General features: G+C 44.4%; 1 protein-coding gene across 12 annotated transcripts in view; it reads left to right on the forward strand.

Moving 5' to 3' along the window:
* The window catches only part of LOC119163114 (XK-related protein 6), a 145,082-nt gene that overhangs the window by 65,299 nt on the left and 58,970 nt on the right, over positions 1–20,813 (forward strand). For 9 of the 12 annotated variants that reach the window (XM_075874191.1, XM_075874199.1, XM_075874190.1 and 6 more), the window contains 4 exons: positions 4,181–4,364; positions 10,165–10,352; positions 11,934–12,143; positions 20,190–20,483. In XM_075874191.1, coding sequence (XP_075730306.1) covers positions 4,181–4,364; positions 10,165–10,352; positions 11,934–12,143; positions 20,190–20,483 — 876 coding nt within the window. The remainder of the gene's footprint in view (positions 1–4,180; positions 4,365–10,164; positions 10,353–11,933; positions 12,144–20,189; positions 20,484–20,813) is intronic. The other 3 variants (XM_075874198.1, XM_075874200.1, XM_075874197.1) reach the window with 2 other exon arrangements.

A 20,813-nucleotide genomic window follows, 5' to 3' on the forward strand; every position in this document is an offset into this window, starting at 1 on the left:
CGTCATGAAGTTCTTGAGGGGCATAAGGTAGCGGCGAACACTTGCAGCGAACGAAAAAGGGCAGATGGCGTGAAAAGGGCACTCGACTCGGCGAGTGAGTTGCAAGTGAGAAACAAATAGTTTGTCCTCGGTTTCAAGAGGATCATTTAACGAAGCGTCGCCAAACAATTCAAATTCTACCTCAGCGCGAAAGCAGTCGATGACGGCGTTATTAGAGGAGAGAAAGTACCAAACCAAAATCAGGTCAGGGGAGCAGGAATCCAAAACTAATAATTCGACGACATAGATGAGGCCATCAATCGCGATGCGAGCAGTACAAGCAGCGGCTTGCTTGACGTGCTCTGCGCTGGCTTTACGAAGTGATATACTTGCTATTGGCGTCGTAACTTTTTTGAGCTAGCGGCAGTGTGGCACTGATCACTGATACTGGGGCACCAGTGTCGAGAAGAGCGAGTAGAGCGACGGCGTCCACATATACGTAGAGAGCATTCGCTGGGGAAGGGAGAGGCCTTGGTCTTTTCGCGAGCGACGCAGTTCCTGCCTCTGAAACGGCGGCATTCAGTTTTCCCGCTCAGGCGATGAGGAACGACGACGCATCGGGGATGGTGAGTGGTGGCGAGGTGATGGCAAGCGGCGGTTAACAGGAGGGCGGTGGTCGGCGTACGATGAGATTTGGTCAGGGGGCTGCGAACCAGTGAACGAAGGGCGCGGTGGCACATAAGGGGCAGGCTCGAAGCTGTGGTGGTAGCTCGGGTGGTAGGCAGGGACGCGTCAACGGCAGTATCGCGCTATGTGGCCAGGCAGGCCACAGGCTCCACTACTGGAGGGACCTTGGCTGAAAGAACTTAGGAGTAGGGCGCGGTGGAACGGCTGATGGCAGTGACGTAAAAGTCTGAAGAGGTCGTCGAGCGGCCACTTCAGCGTAGGTTAGAGGTGCATTTACCTCGGCACAGGCACCTGGGGTCGGCTACAGTGAAGTGTCACGGGCAGATGGCAGAGCCGCGCAAACTTGCTCCTGGATGGCCTGGCGAAAGTTTGCTGGAGGAGGTGACTTTGTTTCGCCGACTGTAGATACCAGCGATAGCTGACAAGCGACTTCAGCACGAACAAACTCCTTGATCTGCGATAGCAGGGACTCAAAGTAAGAGGTGGTGGTTAGGCTTGAGAGTGTGTCATCCGCGACGTTAGGGCGTCGCGTGAGAATACGCTCTCACCGCAGCTCGTCGAAACTTTGGCACAACTCGATGAGCTCAGAGACAGTGACAGGTTTCTTTAAGAGCAGCATTTTAAAGGCGTCGTCGGGAATGCCTTTCATGATGTGTCGTATCTTGTCAGTTTCCGCCATCGTCGGGTCGACACGCCGGCAGAGGTCGAGGATGTCCTCGATTTAGCTAGTGAATGTCTCACCAGTTTGTTGGGACCGGCTTCGTAGACGTTGTTCTGAACGAAGTTTGCGCACACCAGGACGCCCAATAACATCTGAGATGCAGGCTTTGAAGGTTGTCCAAGTAGGAATATCTACCTCATAAATTCTGTACCATAGCTTGACAACACCCGTTAAATAAAACATCACGGTACCAAGCTTCGCGGGATCGTCCCATTTGTTAGTAGCACTGGCTCGTTCATAAGATTCCAGCCAATCCTCAACGTCTTTCTCATCGGTGCCGCTGTACATGTCTGGTTCTCGCAAAAGCTGGGCACCAGGACAGCCCCTGCATGGCGAAGCTGCTGGGGGTGTGAAGACAGCGTCATCAGGCATGACGAACGGCAGCTTTTGGCTACGCAGTTCCAGGACTGGGGAAGACCGCAGCACTCTCTACCAAAATATAATGTTAATGCAAGGTCAAAAGCGGTAGCAGCGTCAGTACAGAAGCAGCAAGAGCAGACTGAGTATACGGGCAGCGTCGCAGCAGCAACCAGGCAGCCTTAGCTCAGGCCTCGCGCCAACGTGTCAATGTCGCTGCAGTTGTGGGCATTCCTCTTCACTGCAGAGTGTACGGCTGCGAAGTTTCAGGGTGAGGACCAGATGTATCCCAGCACCTTCATCAGTTGAAACGGCGTGTTGAACAAGCAGGAGTTCACTCGGTGAACGAGAGATTTATTTAGCGCAAGGGCTAACTGAATGCAAGTCTACGATCACAGCACGTCTTCTTCTTTTTTCTCTACTCGAGCTACAAGTCCACTGCCGTCGTTACAACAGCAATGAAAGACAACTGACAACGGAGCATTCTAGGTTGCGTAATAAAGTGGTTAGATGCAGATATGGTGATACAGAGATAGATAATGCAACTGCAGAGGCGAAAAATACCGGGGCCATTTGTGGTGGATAAAATGCGTTTGGAACCCCTGATTGTGAATTACATTGCTCGTGCACGCACTTTATATCTTCGGCAAAATGTTTATGCCAAAGTTAACGCATTTAGGCGTTACAAAACCCATGTCGAAGTTCTTGCCTCGAACTCCATGTCATGCGATGATAGCTTGCACTTAAATTGCCAGTTTTTGCACTCTAAAATAACTGAAACACCCTATTTAGCTTTGATGAGATTTCTACTTTCCTGAAGTGAGGTTGTATTAACAAATGAGCTTGCCAGGTGTTTGATTTTCCGGAGACCACGCCTCAAAACCAACGAAAGAGAAGGGCCTATGTGGGCGCTCCCTTGTGGATGGCTTTCTTTGCACTACCCAGTGACAGCCAGTGCGGCGATGAGGGCACTGGTGCTGGCGTTTTTCGAAGCGGCATCTGGAGAAAGTCTGACGTTTACTACTTTAGTTTTACTTACTCTCTTCACATGCATATACGCAAGAGAAGTCTCATGACATTAATATACACGTACGCAAACTACTTAAAATACTGCTCATACTCGCGTCAATGAAGAAAACTTATGCCTGTGCCCCTCCCCCCCCTCCCCCCCCAATCCTTTTCGTTTGGTGTGAACCTCACTAATCCTCAAAAAACATTTTTGGCTATGCTCTTGGTGTACTTTGCATAGTGCAACGAGACTTCCTGGAAGCATATGTGTGCCTTTGATTGTTCGTTGCCTCAGTGATTGAAGCAGTTATTTCCATAGAAAGAATGATGTTTTTGTTCGGTTATCTTATACTCACAAGGCTGTGACAGATGTCGGTGTGAAATTCGAAAGCCCGAGAAGGTTTACATTGTATCCCCTGACCTTAACATAACAACTAAGGTCGATGAGGAGGGGAATGAGGACAATACGAATGAACTAGGGACTAAAGGAATATTAGGAGCATAATTTTTGTTTTCATTCAGGTAAAAAGCTTTGTTCTGTAAACGCGAAATCTAAACAGCATTGTCAGTTTGCTGATGACTGATCACAGAATCTAGTCGCTATGTGCAAAAATCAAGCGGCCACGCGTAAAAGTAGAAAAAATTAGAAAAAAGCGTAGTGTTACAGCGAACCGTTTTCAGCAGCGGTAACAATGACATTGAAGGGCCTGAAGCCTACAATCAAGCTGCGAGTAATTACAGAAATTTCACTCTCGGGAAAAAGTGATGATAGAGCATATTTATCAACGTGATCGAAATGGCCGGTAACGACGCATACAGTCTGCTACCGATATGGATGTTTCAGCAGACCCTCTATGCAGAGACTATTGTCCTTTCGTCGTAAAATGGTAAGAAAATGACTGGGCCTTGTTGGACCCAGCAAAAGTATGAAAAAGATCACATACACTGTGGTTGCGGTTAACTCCATCCATACAGACATTTTCACTAAAAGCTTTTAATACAATTAAGGTCTGCCAAAATATATTTTAATGATGTTACTAGAGGTTTGATGTTACTTTTTCCATAAAGTGCAAGTGCTTCGGTCAGTCTCGTGGGCCAAGACAAATTTGGTATTTGGTCGGCAAAGTACTAGCGTACTCACCATTCTTGCATCAAACCATCTTTTCCGTGGGTATGTCGAGAGACCAGCGTGCTTTCTGAAGTACAATATCTATACATGTGAATAAAAGTACTTAAATGCTATACAACTTTGCACTTGTTCTTTCCTATTTCACGTAAAGAAACATGCGAAGCCTCAATGAAATGTGGCCAGTAGTTCATAGGTTAGCCCTAACGGGTTAAGATCGCTAATCGAATTTTATTTCTCTGCGATTACCTCAATTGTTGCAGCCTCTCCATTTCATAAGGAACTTTTCTTTTTGTTTGCAGATGCGCATCTTAGCTATCAATATGGCCTCAATAGCCATTACGCATACTGCTCCATCACGCTCGCCATCCTTATTGTACCGACTGTCACTTTAAATGTGTTGAGTTTCGGCTGGCACAAACAGGATGGTGGAACCTCGTCAGCTACCATAATTGCAGCTCTGATTCAGCTAGGGATGTTTCACAGGTAAGCAAATTTCTAATTCACTGCAAGAATGCACTTGGTATTAGCTATTTCCAAGCGGCATAGAGTGCATTGCTGTCGAAGATGCAAAAACAAAAAGAAAACAAAAAGAAGGTCTATTGAAATAGTCACAGCTACTGAATCTGCATTGGCAAACAATAGGCTAAGTTTGCCCCATAATCTGCTAAATCAACACAACTATGCCTGGACGAAAATTTTGATTGCGTGTCCTACAAACTACGTACAGTGACTTTAGCAAGCCAGAAAGAGCTTCTGTGAAAACTTTCGAGAGTTGTGCTAGCTGGTAGGGCACCATACTTGGGTACCGCGCGAGAACGACGAAGACAGAAGAAGACAGAACGTACACATAGGAGCGCTCGTGCGTGTTCTTTCTATAATCTTGTCCTCACCGTTCTTGTTGTGTACGTGAACAAACATTCCACAAAAGTGTCGTGGCAATCAAGCGCTTCACATCTTCAACAGCCCACTCTGCATCGTGTTGTACTGCAAAATAAATATTCTGTCCCACCGCTTTGGTCTAGTGGCTAAGGTACTCGGCTGCTGACCCACAGGTCGCGAGATCGAATCTTGGCTGCGGCGGCTGCATTTCCGATAGAGGCGGAAACGTTGTAGGCCCGTGTCCTCAGATTTGAGATCAAGGGAACGAACCCCGGGTGGTCGAAATTTCCAGAGCCCTCCGCTACGGCGTCCTTCATAATCATATAGTGGTTTAGGGATGTTATCTCCATATATCAATCAAACAAAATTCGAAATGCTTGTTATTTGAGCTCTGGTTTACCAGATAAATCACTGCTTTTAGAAGACAATTTTGTAGAATCTCGCAATTGACAGCTTTTTCACTTTCAGGAAATACGAGAGGTTTTATATAAGACGACATTCGTAAATGGATCTCGATGCAAGCAAGCCCACAAGGCACGCTGGAATGACACACCAACCATGATACAGCCAATTGTGTGTTTCAGACGGCTTGCAGTTTTTTATGGCCAGATACTGCTACGCCATGCCTCTAATAAATTTCAACGTTTAGACGCTGCGCAATGTTCCAATCATAACAGTCGCAAAGGCAGCTTCCCTGCGTAGCCGGTAATGATGACAACCTATGCATTGAGAGTCAATCTTGTTGTAACCAAGAGCGCTCTCTCTGCTAATAAAGGAAAAGAAAACCTTACACAAGGACAATAAATAATTCTGAACTTCGTTTTGTACCTCCCGAATAAGCTCGCTCATTTGTTTGGGTAGTGGTCTCATCAGTACGCCATTGTGCGCCACAATACCTTGATTTAGGGAGGTTAGTGAACTTTGTGAGCGTCCACAAACCTACCAAACTACATCGAAAGGAGGAACACACACAAGAGGATTTGTCCTTATCCTACGGCATAGGCGCTGAACTTGTGTCTTTCGTCTGTAGTTTCCGCTCTTTATCAATAAACACTGCATTTCAGTTGCATTGCTATACTTCCTTCGTCTTTTAAATTCTAGCCACAAGCCGCTAGTGGGAGGGCCTTACTAATATCAGGGTGATATACTTAAATAGTAGCAAAATCTGCTAAAAATGCCATGCATTTATAGCCTTGTTCATAACAACTCACCCATAATGGTCTAATGGGGTGTTACAAAGCTGTGTTATTTACGAACATCAATATTGTAAAACAAGAGTGTAATAAAGATGTTCATAACAGTGCTTAAAACGAAAACGCCATTGTTACATCATTACGTGTGTAAAAGTTTTGCTGTGTGAGTGATCCTGTCAATGTTTACAGAGAGCACAAATTGCGGAATCGCCAAAAAAATCTTGAAGACTATAAAGGAAAAATGAAAAGTCTTCACGAGATAAGCGCACTTACAAACAATTAAAGCAAGATTTGACATAATTAATAATTACTTTCTTATTGTTTCTCTTCAGACTACGTAGTCAACAAATGTTAGAGGTCATTATATACATGTCAATCTTGCTAAAAAGATCTATGCTTTTGTTCCCTACACAGTATGGGTTTTGTTGCTCCTGAAAGTTATCGCCTGGTAAACATTACAATGGGGCCGCTTAAACAACGGACAACCTGTCGTTGTGCAAGAAAAGTGCGTTCACAGAACGAGATAATAAGGGATGTACCGCTGGAAAATATATTTATCATCACCATTATCCTTCAGGACAAAGGCCTCTCCCATGTCACGCCAGTCAACTCAGTCCTGTGCTTGCTGCTGCCATTTCTTTACCCGCAAGCTCCTTTACTTCATCTGCCCACCGAACTTTCTGTCTGCCCCTAACCCGTATGCCTTCTGTGGGATTCCAGTCAGTTACACCTAATGACCAGCAGTTTTCCTGTCTACACGCTATGTGCCCGGCCCATGTCCGATTCCTCTTCTTGATTTCAACTATGATAGTCTTCATTTTTGATGGAGGCGAAAATTCTGTAGGCCAGTGTGCTCAAATTTGGGTGCACGTTAAATGAGCCCAGGTGGTCGAAATTTTCGGAGGTTCCACTACAGCATCTCTTATATATATGGTGGTTTTGGAAAGTTACAACCTACCTGTAAATCAAACTATGATATCCTTAACCCAGGTTTGTTCCCTTATACACCACGATCTCTTCTTGTGTCTTAAGGCTACACCTACCATTTTTCTTTCCATTTATCTCTGCGTCGTCCTCAATTTAGGCTGAACCCTCTTCATAAATCTCCATGTTTCTGCTCCGTAGGTAAGTACCGGCAAGATGCAGCTGTTATATACCTTCCTCTTGAGGGATAGTGGCAATCTACCTGTCATGATATTAGAGTGCTTGCCAATTGGGCTCCACCCCATTAATATTATTCTAGTTAATTCAATCTCGTGGTTCGGCTCCACGGTTATTACCTGTCCCAAGTACACATAATCTTTTACAACTTCAAGTGCACTACTACCCATCTCAAAGCGCCCTTATCTTCCGAAGTTGTTGTACATTACTTTTGTTTCCTGCAGATTAGTTTAAGACCTACCTATCTGCTCTCTTTGGCTAACTCCGTTATCATGAGTTGCGATTCGTTCCCTGAGTTACTCAGCAATGCAATGTCATCAGCGAAACGCAAGTTACTAAGGTACTCTTCATTAACTCGTAAGCATAACTCTTACCATTCTAGGACTCGGAGAGCCTCCTGTAAGCATGCGGTAATAAACATTGGGAAGATGGTATCCGCCTGCCTCACGTCCTTCTGGATCGGTATTCTGTTGCTTGCTTTATGAAGCATTATGATAGCAGTTGATCACCTGTGTATTTCTTTCAGGATGTTTATATATGCTTCGTCGATGCCCTGATTCCACAGTGTCTGCATGGCTGCTGATATTTCTACTGAATCAAACGCCTTCTCGTAATCTATGAAGGCTATGTATAGTGGTTGGCTATATTCATAGCATTTCTCTATTACCTGATTGATAGTATGAATGTGGTTCATTGTTGAGTAGCCTGTTCAAAATCCTGCTTGTTCCTTTGGTTGATTGAATTTCAATGTTTTCTTAACTCGGTTAGAAATTACCTTTGTAAATAGCTTGCATACTATGGAGAGCAAGCTTATCGAGCTGTGATTCTTGAAGTCCTTATCATCTTCTTTTTTATGTAGTAAGATGATGTTAGCATTCTTCCAAGACTCTGCTACTCTTCCCGTCAGGAGACACCTCGTAAACAGGGTGGCTAGTTTTCTAACACAATCTGTCCTCCATCTTTCAGCAGATTTGATGTTACCTAATCCTCACCAGCAGCTTTGCCTTTTTGTACGCTCTCAAAGACTTTTCTAACTTCTATCATTACTAGTTGGGTGTCATCTGGGTGACTGCTTGTTATTATAGTAAGGTTGTGGTTTTCCCGGCTACTGTACACATTTCTGTAAAACTCCTACGCTTTTTAAACTAACTTATCTTATCTATCTTAACTATTATATCTTATATTAGCTTGGAAATGTGAAGGCTGGTTATTGCAAACAAGGGGTTCATTACACAACGAAAACTATGCCGCGAATATATAGATGTCTTACACATAAGTAGTGGCTATCTAGTTTCTCCGCATAACGACAAATGGTAGTGTTGTGGTTGCTTCTCTACGTCAGAAATAATATACTAATTCATTCCATGGCGGCTATTTTTCTAGTGCAACATTAGTAGTTGCACCAAAAGTCTGCACCCGGCGACCACCCTCCTGGCTTTCACTGTTATTGTGTTGTGCACTTCCGGCAAGCTAGCTCTTTTTTTATCACTCCTACATATGTAAAGTTGTAGCACCAAGTTGCGAAAAATGCATTATTCTAGCAATCTTGAAAGAACCAATATGCCTGTTGTGCTACAGCGGTGCAAATCATAACGCTCGAAAAGACAAAATCAAATGCTTAGAGAGGTACATAGAGTGTAAAAAATCAAGTTTTGTAAACATCACTTCAGGGGTGCCACAGGGCTCAGTCTTAAGGCCACTCTTATTTTTAATATATATAAATGACATTTGCTCAGGAATTGATTCTAATATACGGGTGTTTGCAGATGACTGTGTCTTGTACAGAAAAATTAGAAATGAGAGTGATGTCGCCCTGCTCCAAAGCGACTTATCGCACATCCAAGAATGGTGTTCAAGGTGGAAAATGACATTAAACGCCAATAAATGCATTCGTGTTACTTTCACGCGTAAAAGAACCAAGTTAGCTTCAGAGTATGTAATCTGTAATAGTATCGTAAGACAAAAACAGCTTTTTAAATATTTAGGTGTAACTTTTTCAGCCGACTGTTCATGGAATGCACACGTTGATTCAGTTGTTGCGAAGGCCGCTAGGTCACTAAATTTTATACAGCGCAGCCTGACACAAGCGCCGGCATGTTTAAAATCAACGGCGTATTCAACATGCATTCACCCTATGCTTGAATACGCCTGTGCCGTGTGGGACCCCTGGCAAAGTACTTTAGGTTACAAACTTGAAAAAGTACAAAATAAAGCTGCAAGGTTTGTCCTAAGCCGGTACTGAAGAAATGACAGTTGCACCAATATAAAAAATGAACTAGGGTGGGAATTACTCTCATCGCGTCGAAAGAAACTGCGGCTAAAGCTCCTGTACCAAATATTTCATGGTAAAACCGGCATTCGAAAAGAAAAGTACCTTCACAGTCCTCATTATATCTCTTCGCGAAATGATCATTGTTTCAAGATTTTAGAGTAACGTACCAGATCTAATTTGTATGCTAATTCGTTTTTTGTTCGTTTCATTAGAGAATGAAATGACTTATCAAATGAACAAGAGTGCTGTATTAATGAAGATGTGTTTTTCTCGACATTGTAACCCCCTCCCCCTGCTGCAGCGCCTTCGCGCTAAGCGGGGTAATCATTGAATAAAGAATAAATAAAATAAAGAATAAAGAATAAACAATTGTTTTAAACATTATTTAAGGACACATACTCTACATGAGGCAAAGCTAAATGAAGGGGTACTGTATCGTCTCCACCAAAATAATACGTGGGATTCTCTTGAGTTTGAACGGAAGTAACCTTACCATGGCCTAATTTGCGTGTGTTTGAGTGGAACGAGACCTCAGTTAGCAAGTATCCAAGTAAGCGAGCAATTTCTCATGAGCCTAGATTTATTAGAGCCATGAGCATGAAATGCAATTTTGTGAGCAGTATGTCCGAGCATGTTATGACATCCGCATATGTAAACATCGTTCACTATTTAAAATTAGAATTACTGGCACATGGTCTCTTCGCACACCGGATACACAAGTAACTTTGGCTGCTCTGCCTGTTTGCGACAATTTCACCTCCGCTTGTCTTGACAACAGGCACTGCCAGGTTTTATGGCTGAGCATCGGAAAGGTGTCTAAGAATCTGGAAGCTCTTCATACAATGGAGAAGAAAACGGCAGATTTACGCCTGCTGCACCTGTACGAGGTTTTTCTCAAGTCGGCACTTCAGATATCATTTCAGATTTACCTGATCTACGACACTGATGCCTGGAACAAGTTCACAGGTTTGAACAAAACTGTTTGAAGATCTTCTCTAGATATCGAAACACTACTCCCTTATAGCATCAACCATTCCTGCAGAAGATACAAAACAAATTAGGGCTCAATTGTGGTTTAGAACAACCTTAGAATAGTGTGGAGGAGTTGAAAGCAACATTAGTGATTTTAATTATGGCTAGCCCCCTTGCCTTTGCTGCATAAACATGACTTCTTCCAGTACTAATAAGCTATGTTTGCAGACTCGTTTGTACTGTATTGCAGACTTTTTTGAGCAGTTCACTTTTCGTGAAGGTCATTGTCGGAGTTCACTAATCTAGATCAGCCTTTGTAAAACTTAAGTCCTAGAGTTACAAGCTCACAAAAGCCACGACTCTGTTATATGAAGAATTTTCTATAGCAGGTAAAGCTTCTTAACGTGGGACGCCTTAGAAATATTTTTGACACAATGTAGTGCCCTGAACTCCTATATTTTTGCATAAGACTGCATTCTTCAGCTAGCAGTGGTATGCAGGCAAATTCTTGACTCCTTCAACTGCAACGCTTCGCTATTTGCAATGTGTGTCGGTGTGGCGTCGCGATGCATTCGCAAGAGAAAGTGCACATACACTCATGGTTGTCGCAGTAATTTGTCAATAGCAGAGCCTCTGTTTGTCAAATTGATGCACCTGATTTTGGTAAAATAACCATTCGTATGGCACTAGATTCTAAATATCGCCTTATTATGAGCAGTAAACATTTATCACGTAAAAATAGCCCAGCATCAGTATATGTATGCGAATAGACGCTACGGGGTGGGTCCGAATTACAGGTCGATTCTCGTTCTCCGATGCAATGTCTGCACCAGCGTCCTCATTTACAGCGTTTTTGTCAATACGAGTTAAGCAAGAAGGTCAAATGCTCTGTTGGCCACTGCTAACGAAGATCTGTTATGACGATAGAGCATTTGCGAATCGAACGCTAGAAAATGCATTATCTTTACGCTGAGACGCAAGTGAGCACAGGTGAAGCACATGCGCTTTTGCGTGTAACATAATATACTATATCGAAATGCGAAGCTTTCTTCCTAAATACTTTATTCGATGCGCTTCATTTCTCTTTGCCGTAATCACCAACAAAGAGTATCAGCTAATCACAAAACAGTAACTTGCACGCTTTCTCATTTTACACGATGTTGTATGAAAACAAATTCTCCGCCTGCAACGTTGATGAGCATCAGTGACTACATTCAAGTTAAGAGAACTTTCAATACGCTGAATACACCATCCTCCCGTTTGTGTTTTTTTCGATCAACTGATTTTTTGTATCTTTCCTTCCTCACCTGCTGAGATCACTGTTGAGCATTTGATTTAATAAATTGTTTTGTATTTACAAGTATGATTAATCTTTCTCACAAAACTGTACTCATCTATTGGTACGAAAATTTTGTGCACCTTTTTTGCCTTTTTTTATTACTGGGAATCGCCTTTTCTCTATGAAATGCATTATGTATTCTCAGAGCAAAATATTCACCACATAAATATCAACCCCGCCTCGCTAATCGCTTCAGCTAATATTATGCACTACTCAAATTGTGTTTGTCTCTGCAGTTGTTTCAGTGTCTCTGTCTTTCCTGTCACTGTGTTGGGCAGTCATCGAGTATGACGTCGCTACGTGGAGATTGAAGCACAAGAACAAGACAGAGTTAGTCTGCAGCATGATCATTCATGAACTTGGAAGGGTTATTGTTGTGCTGTCACGCATTGTAGCCATGGCTATGATGATGATCGCTGATGACGGAAATGCTCCCTTCATATTTAGTAAGCATTATTTTACGGATACAAAAGCTTCTGTTCGTGCAATTTTCAGCTTCACTTGTACCATGTAAACCAAATAGAGTCAATATCATGACGGCTTAATGCTCATAATTGTCATTCGTCTTTATGTGTACCCTTAGCTGAGTGCTCATTCGTAAAAAATTGTCAGTATTATGAACCAGAAGCAGGTATTTACGTGCGCAATACTACTAATCACATTCTTGTTATATATTCTACTGAAATATGTCAAGGTAATGGCGGCTTATGGCTTGTTTTAGTTTTGGTACCAAGTTTTGCGAGGTGTGAAGTTTTGGTGGTTACGGCATATCGTGGGCTTAATACGTAGGTCGACCTCACTGGCGTGAAAGGGATAGCTAATGGTCTAATGTTAGAACGACGTCCACGTAAGATCAAAGAAGGTTACTTGAATTGAAACAAAGCGAAAGCTACGTTACTTTCTGTATACCTTCTGTATACTTTCTGAATACCTTTCTGTATACTTTCTGTAGACGAGTGCCGCAACACTATAATTTCTCGAGCCACAAGAACACGCGTCTAATATTAGGAATACATGTCTAAGTTATGAAAATGGCAGTTAATATTGCAACCAAGAATGACTTCGAATGAACAAAAACGCACGATTTTCGGTACTTCACGTGAGAGATTTACTTACTATTTATGGGACGTTGTTTCTGACCAAAGGTCGCTGCATCACATTGTTAGCGCTTATCTACTACCTCAAATTCGTAAAAAATCAAATTTGCTATGCTAGATTGCCAATTAATGCCACGTATTTGTCCTAATTGACTAATAGGCATTGTATTATACAGTTTGCAGCACTTTTTTGTGTTTTTCCGTTGACAATGAGAAAGAGGAGCCACAAAATGACCCCATAACGAAAGCTCCTCGATAAAGAAGTCTGACAAGTAACGGGGTGCGCTCCCCGTACATTACGCTGCCAGCGCTCGATAAACAAGAACTCGACTGAAAACTCATGCACATATCGTTAAGTAATTTAAAAACGAAGCAAGTTTTTTTAGAGCTGTTGCTTAGAATATTCGTTTACGGACTCTAACTACGTACAGAACATATACAGCAGGCGCACGTTGCACGCCATCATTGACATGAATGATTTCCGAAGGAATTATTGCTTGAAATCAATAGCTAAGATGCGGTAATGGTACGAAATGAATGAGAGTTACTAATGACAGGTCCCGCATTTCTATCTGTTGTGAGCTACCTGTATGCAGTTTCTTAATCGTAAGCACAAAACGAGGTGAGGAGAAAAAAGTTCTACACACCACACACTCAATTATGTAGGATTGAGTGGCTCTTGTGGTTTCAATAATGTTAATTCTTCCTAATCATGTCTGCTGTGAGAAGCGTCTAGGTTGTGCGTAGCCTTTCTAATGCTCTCGTTTTCGTACGGGGTACCAAGTGTGTTAGACAAATGTGTCTGTCTCCTTATGTAATGAATAATGTCAAATACCTCACTGATACATCGTCAAGCTTTCTTTCATTCACTTGTGGAACATACCTCAACACCACTTCCTGTCGTGTGCGCGTGTGTGCCCCACCACATTGACAAATACCGCACTACTAGAATTAGTGAACACATACCTTGGCTACTCAATGACCGAGGCATTGAGAAAAATCAACGTTGGCATCGTTTGCTCGACAATTGCAAAAAAGCACATCAGGACTCAAGCAAAAATAGCATCCGAACGTTTTACAGGAAGGCATGCTCTCTACCACAAACCTGCGCCAGACCTTAAAACTGCTTTGAAAGAATACCCTCGATAGGCGTAACGATAGTTCGGTTTCATTGTGGTTGAGCTGCTGGTTATCTAATTTACTATCAAAGCGCATGTACTTTAACGACACAGATGTCATGCGTTAACGTCTCTGGTTAAAGTGTTGGCTTCGCTCTAATGGAATTTTAATAAATTGTGTATATTGAAACGCTCTGGGAGATTTGACCAGGCAAGGCCAGCAGGACCATTTACTCAGTGAAGCCTATCTCGGTTCCAAACACCGCCCCACCGCGGGGGTCTAGTGGCTAAGGTACTCGGCTGCTGGCCCCCAAGTCGTGGGTTTGAATCCCGGCTGCAGTGGCTGTGTTTCTGATGTAGGCGGAAATTTTGAAGGCCCATGAGCTAAGATTGAGTGCACGTTAGAGAACCCCAGGTGGTCGAAATTTCCGGAGCCCTCCACTACGGCGTCTTTCATATTCATGTGGTGGTTCTGGGACGTTAAACTCCACATATCAATCAATCGGTTCCGAACACCAAACAAAACAAACGATGACGATGAGCATGTACAATTGAGAACGATGAAGTACTTGGAATGTGCTAAAACTTCTCACCCCCCCTTCTTCTTCGAAGTGGTTAACCTGGCCGCCACTCAGAGATGGGCTGAATGAGTAACAAAAGGCATCATTCGCAAACGACAACAAGTTTTGTACAGCGCAGACACTGGTGAGTGAAGACCTCAAGTGGGGTGAGGAAATAGTTCAATGTAGGTGTCTGTGGTACAACGGTGCAAGGACCAACATACTAGTGAAGAAATTTTTCGCAAAGCCCTGACGCTCAAACTTGGTTGAATAGTAAAGCGTTATCACCGGCATTAAAGGCCACAGTGCGTCGTCTGCAATCACAGCGATGTTTTCTCTTCTTTTGCGTCGCTACCGGGTTTTTGTTAGTGATCTCACGGAACTGCGTACTCGAGCTGCGAGCTCTTCTTGGAGCAATGTAGAGCTCATTGCAGGAGCAAAGAAGACAGCCGCGTCGCTGAAGAGAAGGCAGATTGTCCATTCGCTAGGAAAAAAGACTTGTAGCCAATCAATCGTTGCATAGCTGTGTTTTAGGCGAAGGCAAGAAACGGTAATAAGTTATTCAAGTTTTTTGTGGTGAGGACGAAAATACATGAATATCATGTCAGACAGTGTCTAGTTGAAGTGCTCAGTAAGGCCATTATTTTGCGGATGGTATGTAGAAGTTGTATTATGCGCTGTATTACACGCCCGCAAGACTTACTCGAGGACCTTGGTAACGAAGGCTTTGCCATAGTCTCTCAAAAGAACGCGAGGACCTCCGAACGCTCGATATTTACCGGAGAATTGAACAGAGCCACACATTTTTAACATACGCCCAGAGATGGCCAGGAACTCGAAGAGGGCTTTATTGTACTGAGCAATAGCTAGTAGTTCATTTCTTTTTCATTGAATTTTTTCTCTGACTACGAAACCAGATATGGCCAATGGCTATCACATGAAAATCATCGGTATCAATACGGTGTGCAGCCACGGAAGTCTGGCTCAGTGTTTTGGCACAACTGTGGAAGCAGGCCATGTGCTAAGCTAAAAGTACCTATAGACTGTTCGAACGTGAGTTCTAAGCTGATGGCAGCTCGAAAGTAGAAGGAACTTGAAGCTGAAGCTGGTACTGGTGACAAAGGCGGGCAGAATGCTGCGATAGAAATCAATGGAGAAGAGGCGAACGTTGCCACCGTCGGGAAGCAGCATGGAACGTGCAGTTGTGTTGCAACACAAGAGCCCGTCCACAAGAAAAGCGGAGGAGGAAAAAGGCCACGAGAACTTCACGTGAAGCGCAGCGAAAAGAGGCGCCACTAGTGCATCACCATCGGCTTTTTGGGAAGATGCGACAACTATCGCGTGTTTGTGACCAGGGCATAGGACGCAGTCTGCAACGGTGACCAAGCCAGAGACAAGGGTGACAAGACCGGAATGGGAGCATTTATTGAACGCAAAGTATTTTTAGCGAACTTCGGCGACTTTGAGCGTATCTATCCATCTACCTATCTATCTAGCCGACTACCACATTTAGCTCTCCTGGCCGTTTCAATAGTGGTATCAATACCGAAATTGGTATGGCATAACATGCCTGTATGAAGAACATAGTTGACTAGTTATAACGTCAAAACCATGACACTATGTCATGAATGTCATGAGTTACATTTCATGGTCCTGCAGCTCTTGCGGTGGTTGCGTTCACACGGCGCGTTGAAAAACTGATATGGTATGACATTATTGCATGCGAACACAAGCGAAAGACACTAACATGAAAATCATTACATGCCTGTCATGTAAGAACATGACTACATGCCAGGCTCATGATGCGCTCGTGGCCGTTTCGCTAGCGTTATAAACCATATTTGGTATTACAGTACGTGAATCGATGACGAAGGTATGTTAATGGTGCGAACATGATAATCATGAGACGCGCGTCATGTAACAACATGATTACATGCCACGCTCATGATGGGCTGGTGGCCTTTCCGCTAGCTTCACTTATACCAAATTTGGCATTACGAGACCTGAATGGATGACAAAGGCATGACACTGGTGCGAACATTATAAACCTGAGATGTGTGTCATGTAACAACATAACTACAAGCTATGCTCATGATGCGTTCGCAGCCGTTTCGCTAGGTTCACATGTACTAAACTCGGTATTACGTGACGCGAATGGACGACATAGGTAAATGACACTTGCAAACACGATAATCAGAACATGCGTAACATGTAACAACATGACTACATGCCACACTGATGATGCGCTGGCGAACGTTTCGCTAGCTTCACATATGCCAAATTTTGATATTACGTGACACCAATGAATGACGAAGGTATGTGACTGGTGCAAACATGATAATCATGAGATGCGTGCCATGTGAGAACATTACTACATGCCACAGGCGAGGCGCCAATACATTTCGACGTGACGCGGTGCACGTGCTCGCCGACGTTCACTTCGACGTGTCACGCCGGCGTTGCCATGCCAGGCGCCGTTCGGGCCATTTACTCGCAGTCGCGCGCAGCGCTGCGTTGCTTTGACGCATACGCGTTTCAGTGCGTCCAGCGTCTCTCCGTCAAGAAAAGAGGGAGACGCAGTGTTGCCTGGGTAGCACACCAGCGCGAGATGTAGCATATCGCATTTGGCCCCGGTTACCTTAGGGCCGCGCCGACGGACGCTGGTCGCGCCTGGTGTCAGACTTTACAGTGCTCGCGTTTTGCTAACGTAGCGTCACTGTGCCTAGAGTGCGCGCGTGTCAACTCTAAATTGGAGTATATTTGGGCCATTCGTGATGCGCTTGCGACTGTTTTGCTAGCTGCACATATACCAAATTTAGTGTTACATGGCGTCAATGAATGACGAAATATATGACTGATGCAAACATGATCTTCCTGACGCGCGTGTCATGTAAGAACAAGACAACATACGACGCTCGCAGAGTGCTTGCGGCCATTTAGCTCGCTCCAAGTATACCAATTTTGATATTACGTGACGTGAATAGATGAAGAAGGTAAACGACACGTTTAAACATGATAATCATGACACGGAAGTCACGTACGGCATCATTCACTTCCACCTAGCAACGTTGTGCTGATTTTAAAGTTTGATATCAACATTTTTCTTTCGTGCTTCGCATATCATCGATTTCCACTGTACGTGGGATCTGCCATTTTTGTATCTGTGATGTGAACGACTTTTCTTTAAAGAATATAACAGCAGAAGCAGAGTGTAGGAAGTACGAATTGATGATTAGTTGTGAACGCTCGTGGGAATCACAACCCCCCGCCCCGCCGCGGTGGTCTAGTGGCTAAGGTACTCGGCTGCTGACCCGCAGGTTGCGGGTTCGATTCCCGGCTGCGGCGGCTGCATTTTCGATGGAGGCGGAAATGTTGTAGGCCCGTGTACTCAGATTTGGGTGCATGGTAAAGAACCCCAGGTGGTCAAAATTTCCGGAGTCCTCCACTACGGCGTCTCTCATTATCAAATGGTGGTTTTGGGATGTTAAACCCCACAAATCAATCAATCAATCAATCACAACCCCTTCGATGCGGTGACGTATGCCACCGATGGAAACACGATCTGTCCGTCACTGTCCGTCGGGTTGAATAAGCACGTTTTTCGCGGCACGAAAAACATGTCCCACATACAAAGCCGCGAGCGCAAGTCACTGCGCAAAACAGAAGTGGCCGTACCGGTTTCAACAAGAGCGTACACAGGAATACCTTCAAGATTCACTGACAACATATCGACTGGGTGAACAGAAAGTATTTTGATGATCGACGGGATGCACTATTTCCTGCAATAACTTGAATGCTTAGTTTTCTGATTGCTGTTCCACAAGGCGGGCGCCGATGGGACGAAGCGGCGATGCGGAGTGGTGGTGGTAGGGCAATGGGGAGCGTTGTCTGGAAGAGCGGTAGTCCTGCTGTTGACAAGGGGACACTGGAGTATACGGGGAGTGGTACTGCGTGAACGGGTAGACGTCTGGACTATAGAGACTGGGCCATCGGAACCGGTCTCGATCTAACTCAGCATAGCCTCGTCGTTCCTTTTTCTGGCGCTAATGACAATAACGATGAGTTTGGCCTCGGATCGCGCAGTAACAGCAGACTGGACGGAATGGACAACACCAAGGATACAAGTGTGCAGCAGGCATTCCTCCACGCACAGCTGACAAAAGCCTACAAGCAATGCCTGTAGACTAGATAATTACGAGAGCAGGTAGAATCGCAGCTATCTGCTTATGTGGGCATAACATTTTGAGGAAGCGATGATGCCGGTGTCGTCCTGTACATCACCTCAGTGCATATCAACATCGTTGTGCTGGTAGAGCGAACAGTCCTGTCGATGACGGCATTGCCATTAACTTCTGCCTAACAAGATCACGTCGGTCGAATGTTGGCGACAAAATGGAAGCGATAGTGGGGAACTGCTGTTTGAGGTTCCGAACTTTTTCCCGGATAATGGCAAGGATATGGGATTTTATTTCAGAGGGAGGCAAAAGACGAGGATCGCTTTCTTGTTAAAGCCGGAGGGAGTGCAACTGGTCAAGGCATTGACATGTCGAAATGATGTCTGCAACCGTAGTGAGATTGCCAACAGCCAAGGCATTGAATTGAATTGGGCCGATTCATTGAAGGATGTGGCGAACGCGCTCGTCTTCCGTCATGTCACTGTTTGCACGGCGACAGAGGGCCAGAACATGCTCGATATATGAAGTGCATGACTCATGTGCAAGTTGAAGATACACAGCGAGCTTCTGTTATGCGATTTGGGAATGACCCGACGAGCATCCGAAGATTTGTCGCAGTTTGGTGGCAAAGGTTGACACATCGACGGAATCGGCCTTTTCATAGAAATATAAAGTTTTGCCACGCTGGTCAAGCAGAAAGGAAGGCAGGTCAATTTTTCCTCTTCGGTCCCTCGATTGGCTGAATCGACACGGTTGTAAAAGGTCGTGTCGATCCTCGACGTTGCGCCACGGAGACCCGCGAACATTGTCGGTTCGCGCTGAGGGCTGGTGACAGTGGATGAATAGTGGGCAGCTGCCGGAATCGGTGCTACACCGCCGGGGCTAGGTGTTAAGTCCGATGTCTGCATACCTGTGGGGTTAGCCAGGTGCAGGCGGCGACCGGATTTGAGGTCCATGTGGGAAACGAACGTAGGAAGACGTCGTGATCTTGACCCACCAGCACCGTACTGAAAGACACAGGAACAATTGACCAGGCAAGGCCAACAGAACCGTTTATTCCGTGATGTCTGTCTCAGCTCCGAACGCTAGCGAAAAGGAACCGATTATGGGTATGTACAAGCGAGAACAATGAAGTGCTTGAATTTTGCTTACACCATATGCACTTCAATGATCAAGCATGCTATGGCGAAGCGTTCTCGTAGACCCCACAGTATTACGCTAACTGAGTATGTGTGTCATATTCACATCATGTAGCCACAAAGTTCAAATTATTACAATAACATTGACTTATGTACTTTAAGGGGTAGTTTTGACATTGGGTCACACCATAAGTTACCCTTTAAATGCCAGTGTTGTCGACGTGACTACTAAGCCCACGATGTAAACACAGGTGCTACGATTACTAAAACACGGCCACCACAACTCAACGCTTGGAAACAAACAGCACCGAAATACTCGTGGTTTGCTTCACGTTTAATGAAGTTCAACGCTGCATGAAGTCCATAATTTTCCCCTTTTAATAAGTTTTTTATTTCCTTGCAGTTGCGAACTATGCCCTCACGCTTGTGTTTGTCATACTGATGAACAAAGTCGAAGCAATTCTTCCGTCTGAAGGCTGGATGTGCTGGATCCACCACATTACAGCGACCGCTGCCTTTAACTTCTCATTCATCGATGTTGGTGACTCGTCATTCCGGACACTGCGTATCCTCGTGTATGCGAACGGCATGCTTCAAAATGGAGAATGTGTCTCGGAATTCTTCCACGAGAGGCTGAACCATGGTGCCCAATTGCATGCTTATGTTGGTTGGGGAGTGCTAGTAAGCTTTGCAGTTGGTAAGTGAAGCCATGAGCCCTGAAACTCATTGCTATCTCTTAGAAAGATGACAAAAGATGTCTGATCTCTATTTTCAGGAATTCTGATAATGCGAAAGAGAAACGTGTCTTCAACGAGGTAGTTGAGCGTTTATTTTGCATTGTTTTACCACAAGAGTGAAGGAATGAATACTACGTAAACAAATAGCACTTTCAATCGAAGAATAGCAAGCAGCTCTGAACTCACAGTATGCACCTCATGCAGAAAACACACACAAAACGAGCATACACAGCACGAGCACGCGCAAGGAATTGTCCCTGCTCGACACTTAAAACACCCTGTTCGAACAG

Source organism: Rhipicephalus microplus, chromosome 9 (genome assembly GCF_043290135.1).
Source record: "Rhipicephalus microplus isolate Deutch F79 chromosome 9, USDA_Rmic, whole genome shotgun sequence".
NCBI classification, from domain to species: Eukaryota; Metazoa; Arthropoda; class Arachnida; order Ixodida; family Ixodidae; genus Rhipicephalus; species Rhipicephalus microplus.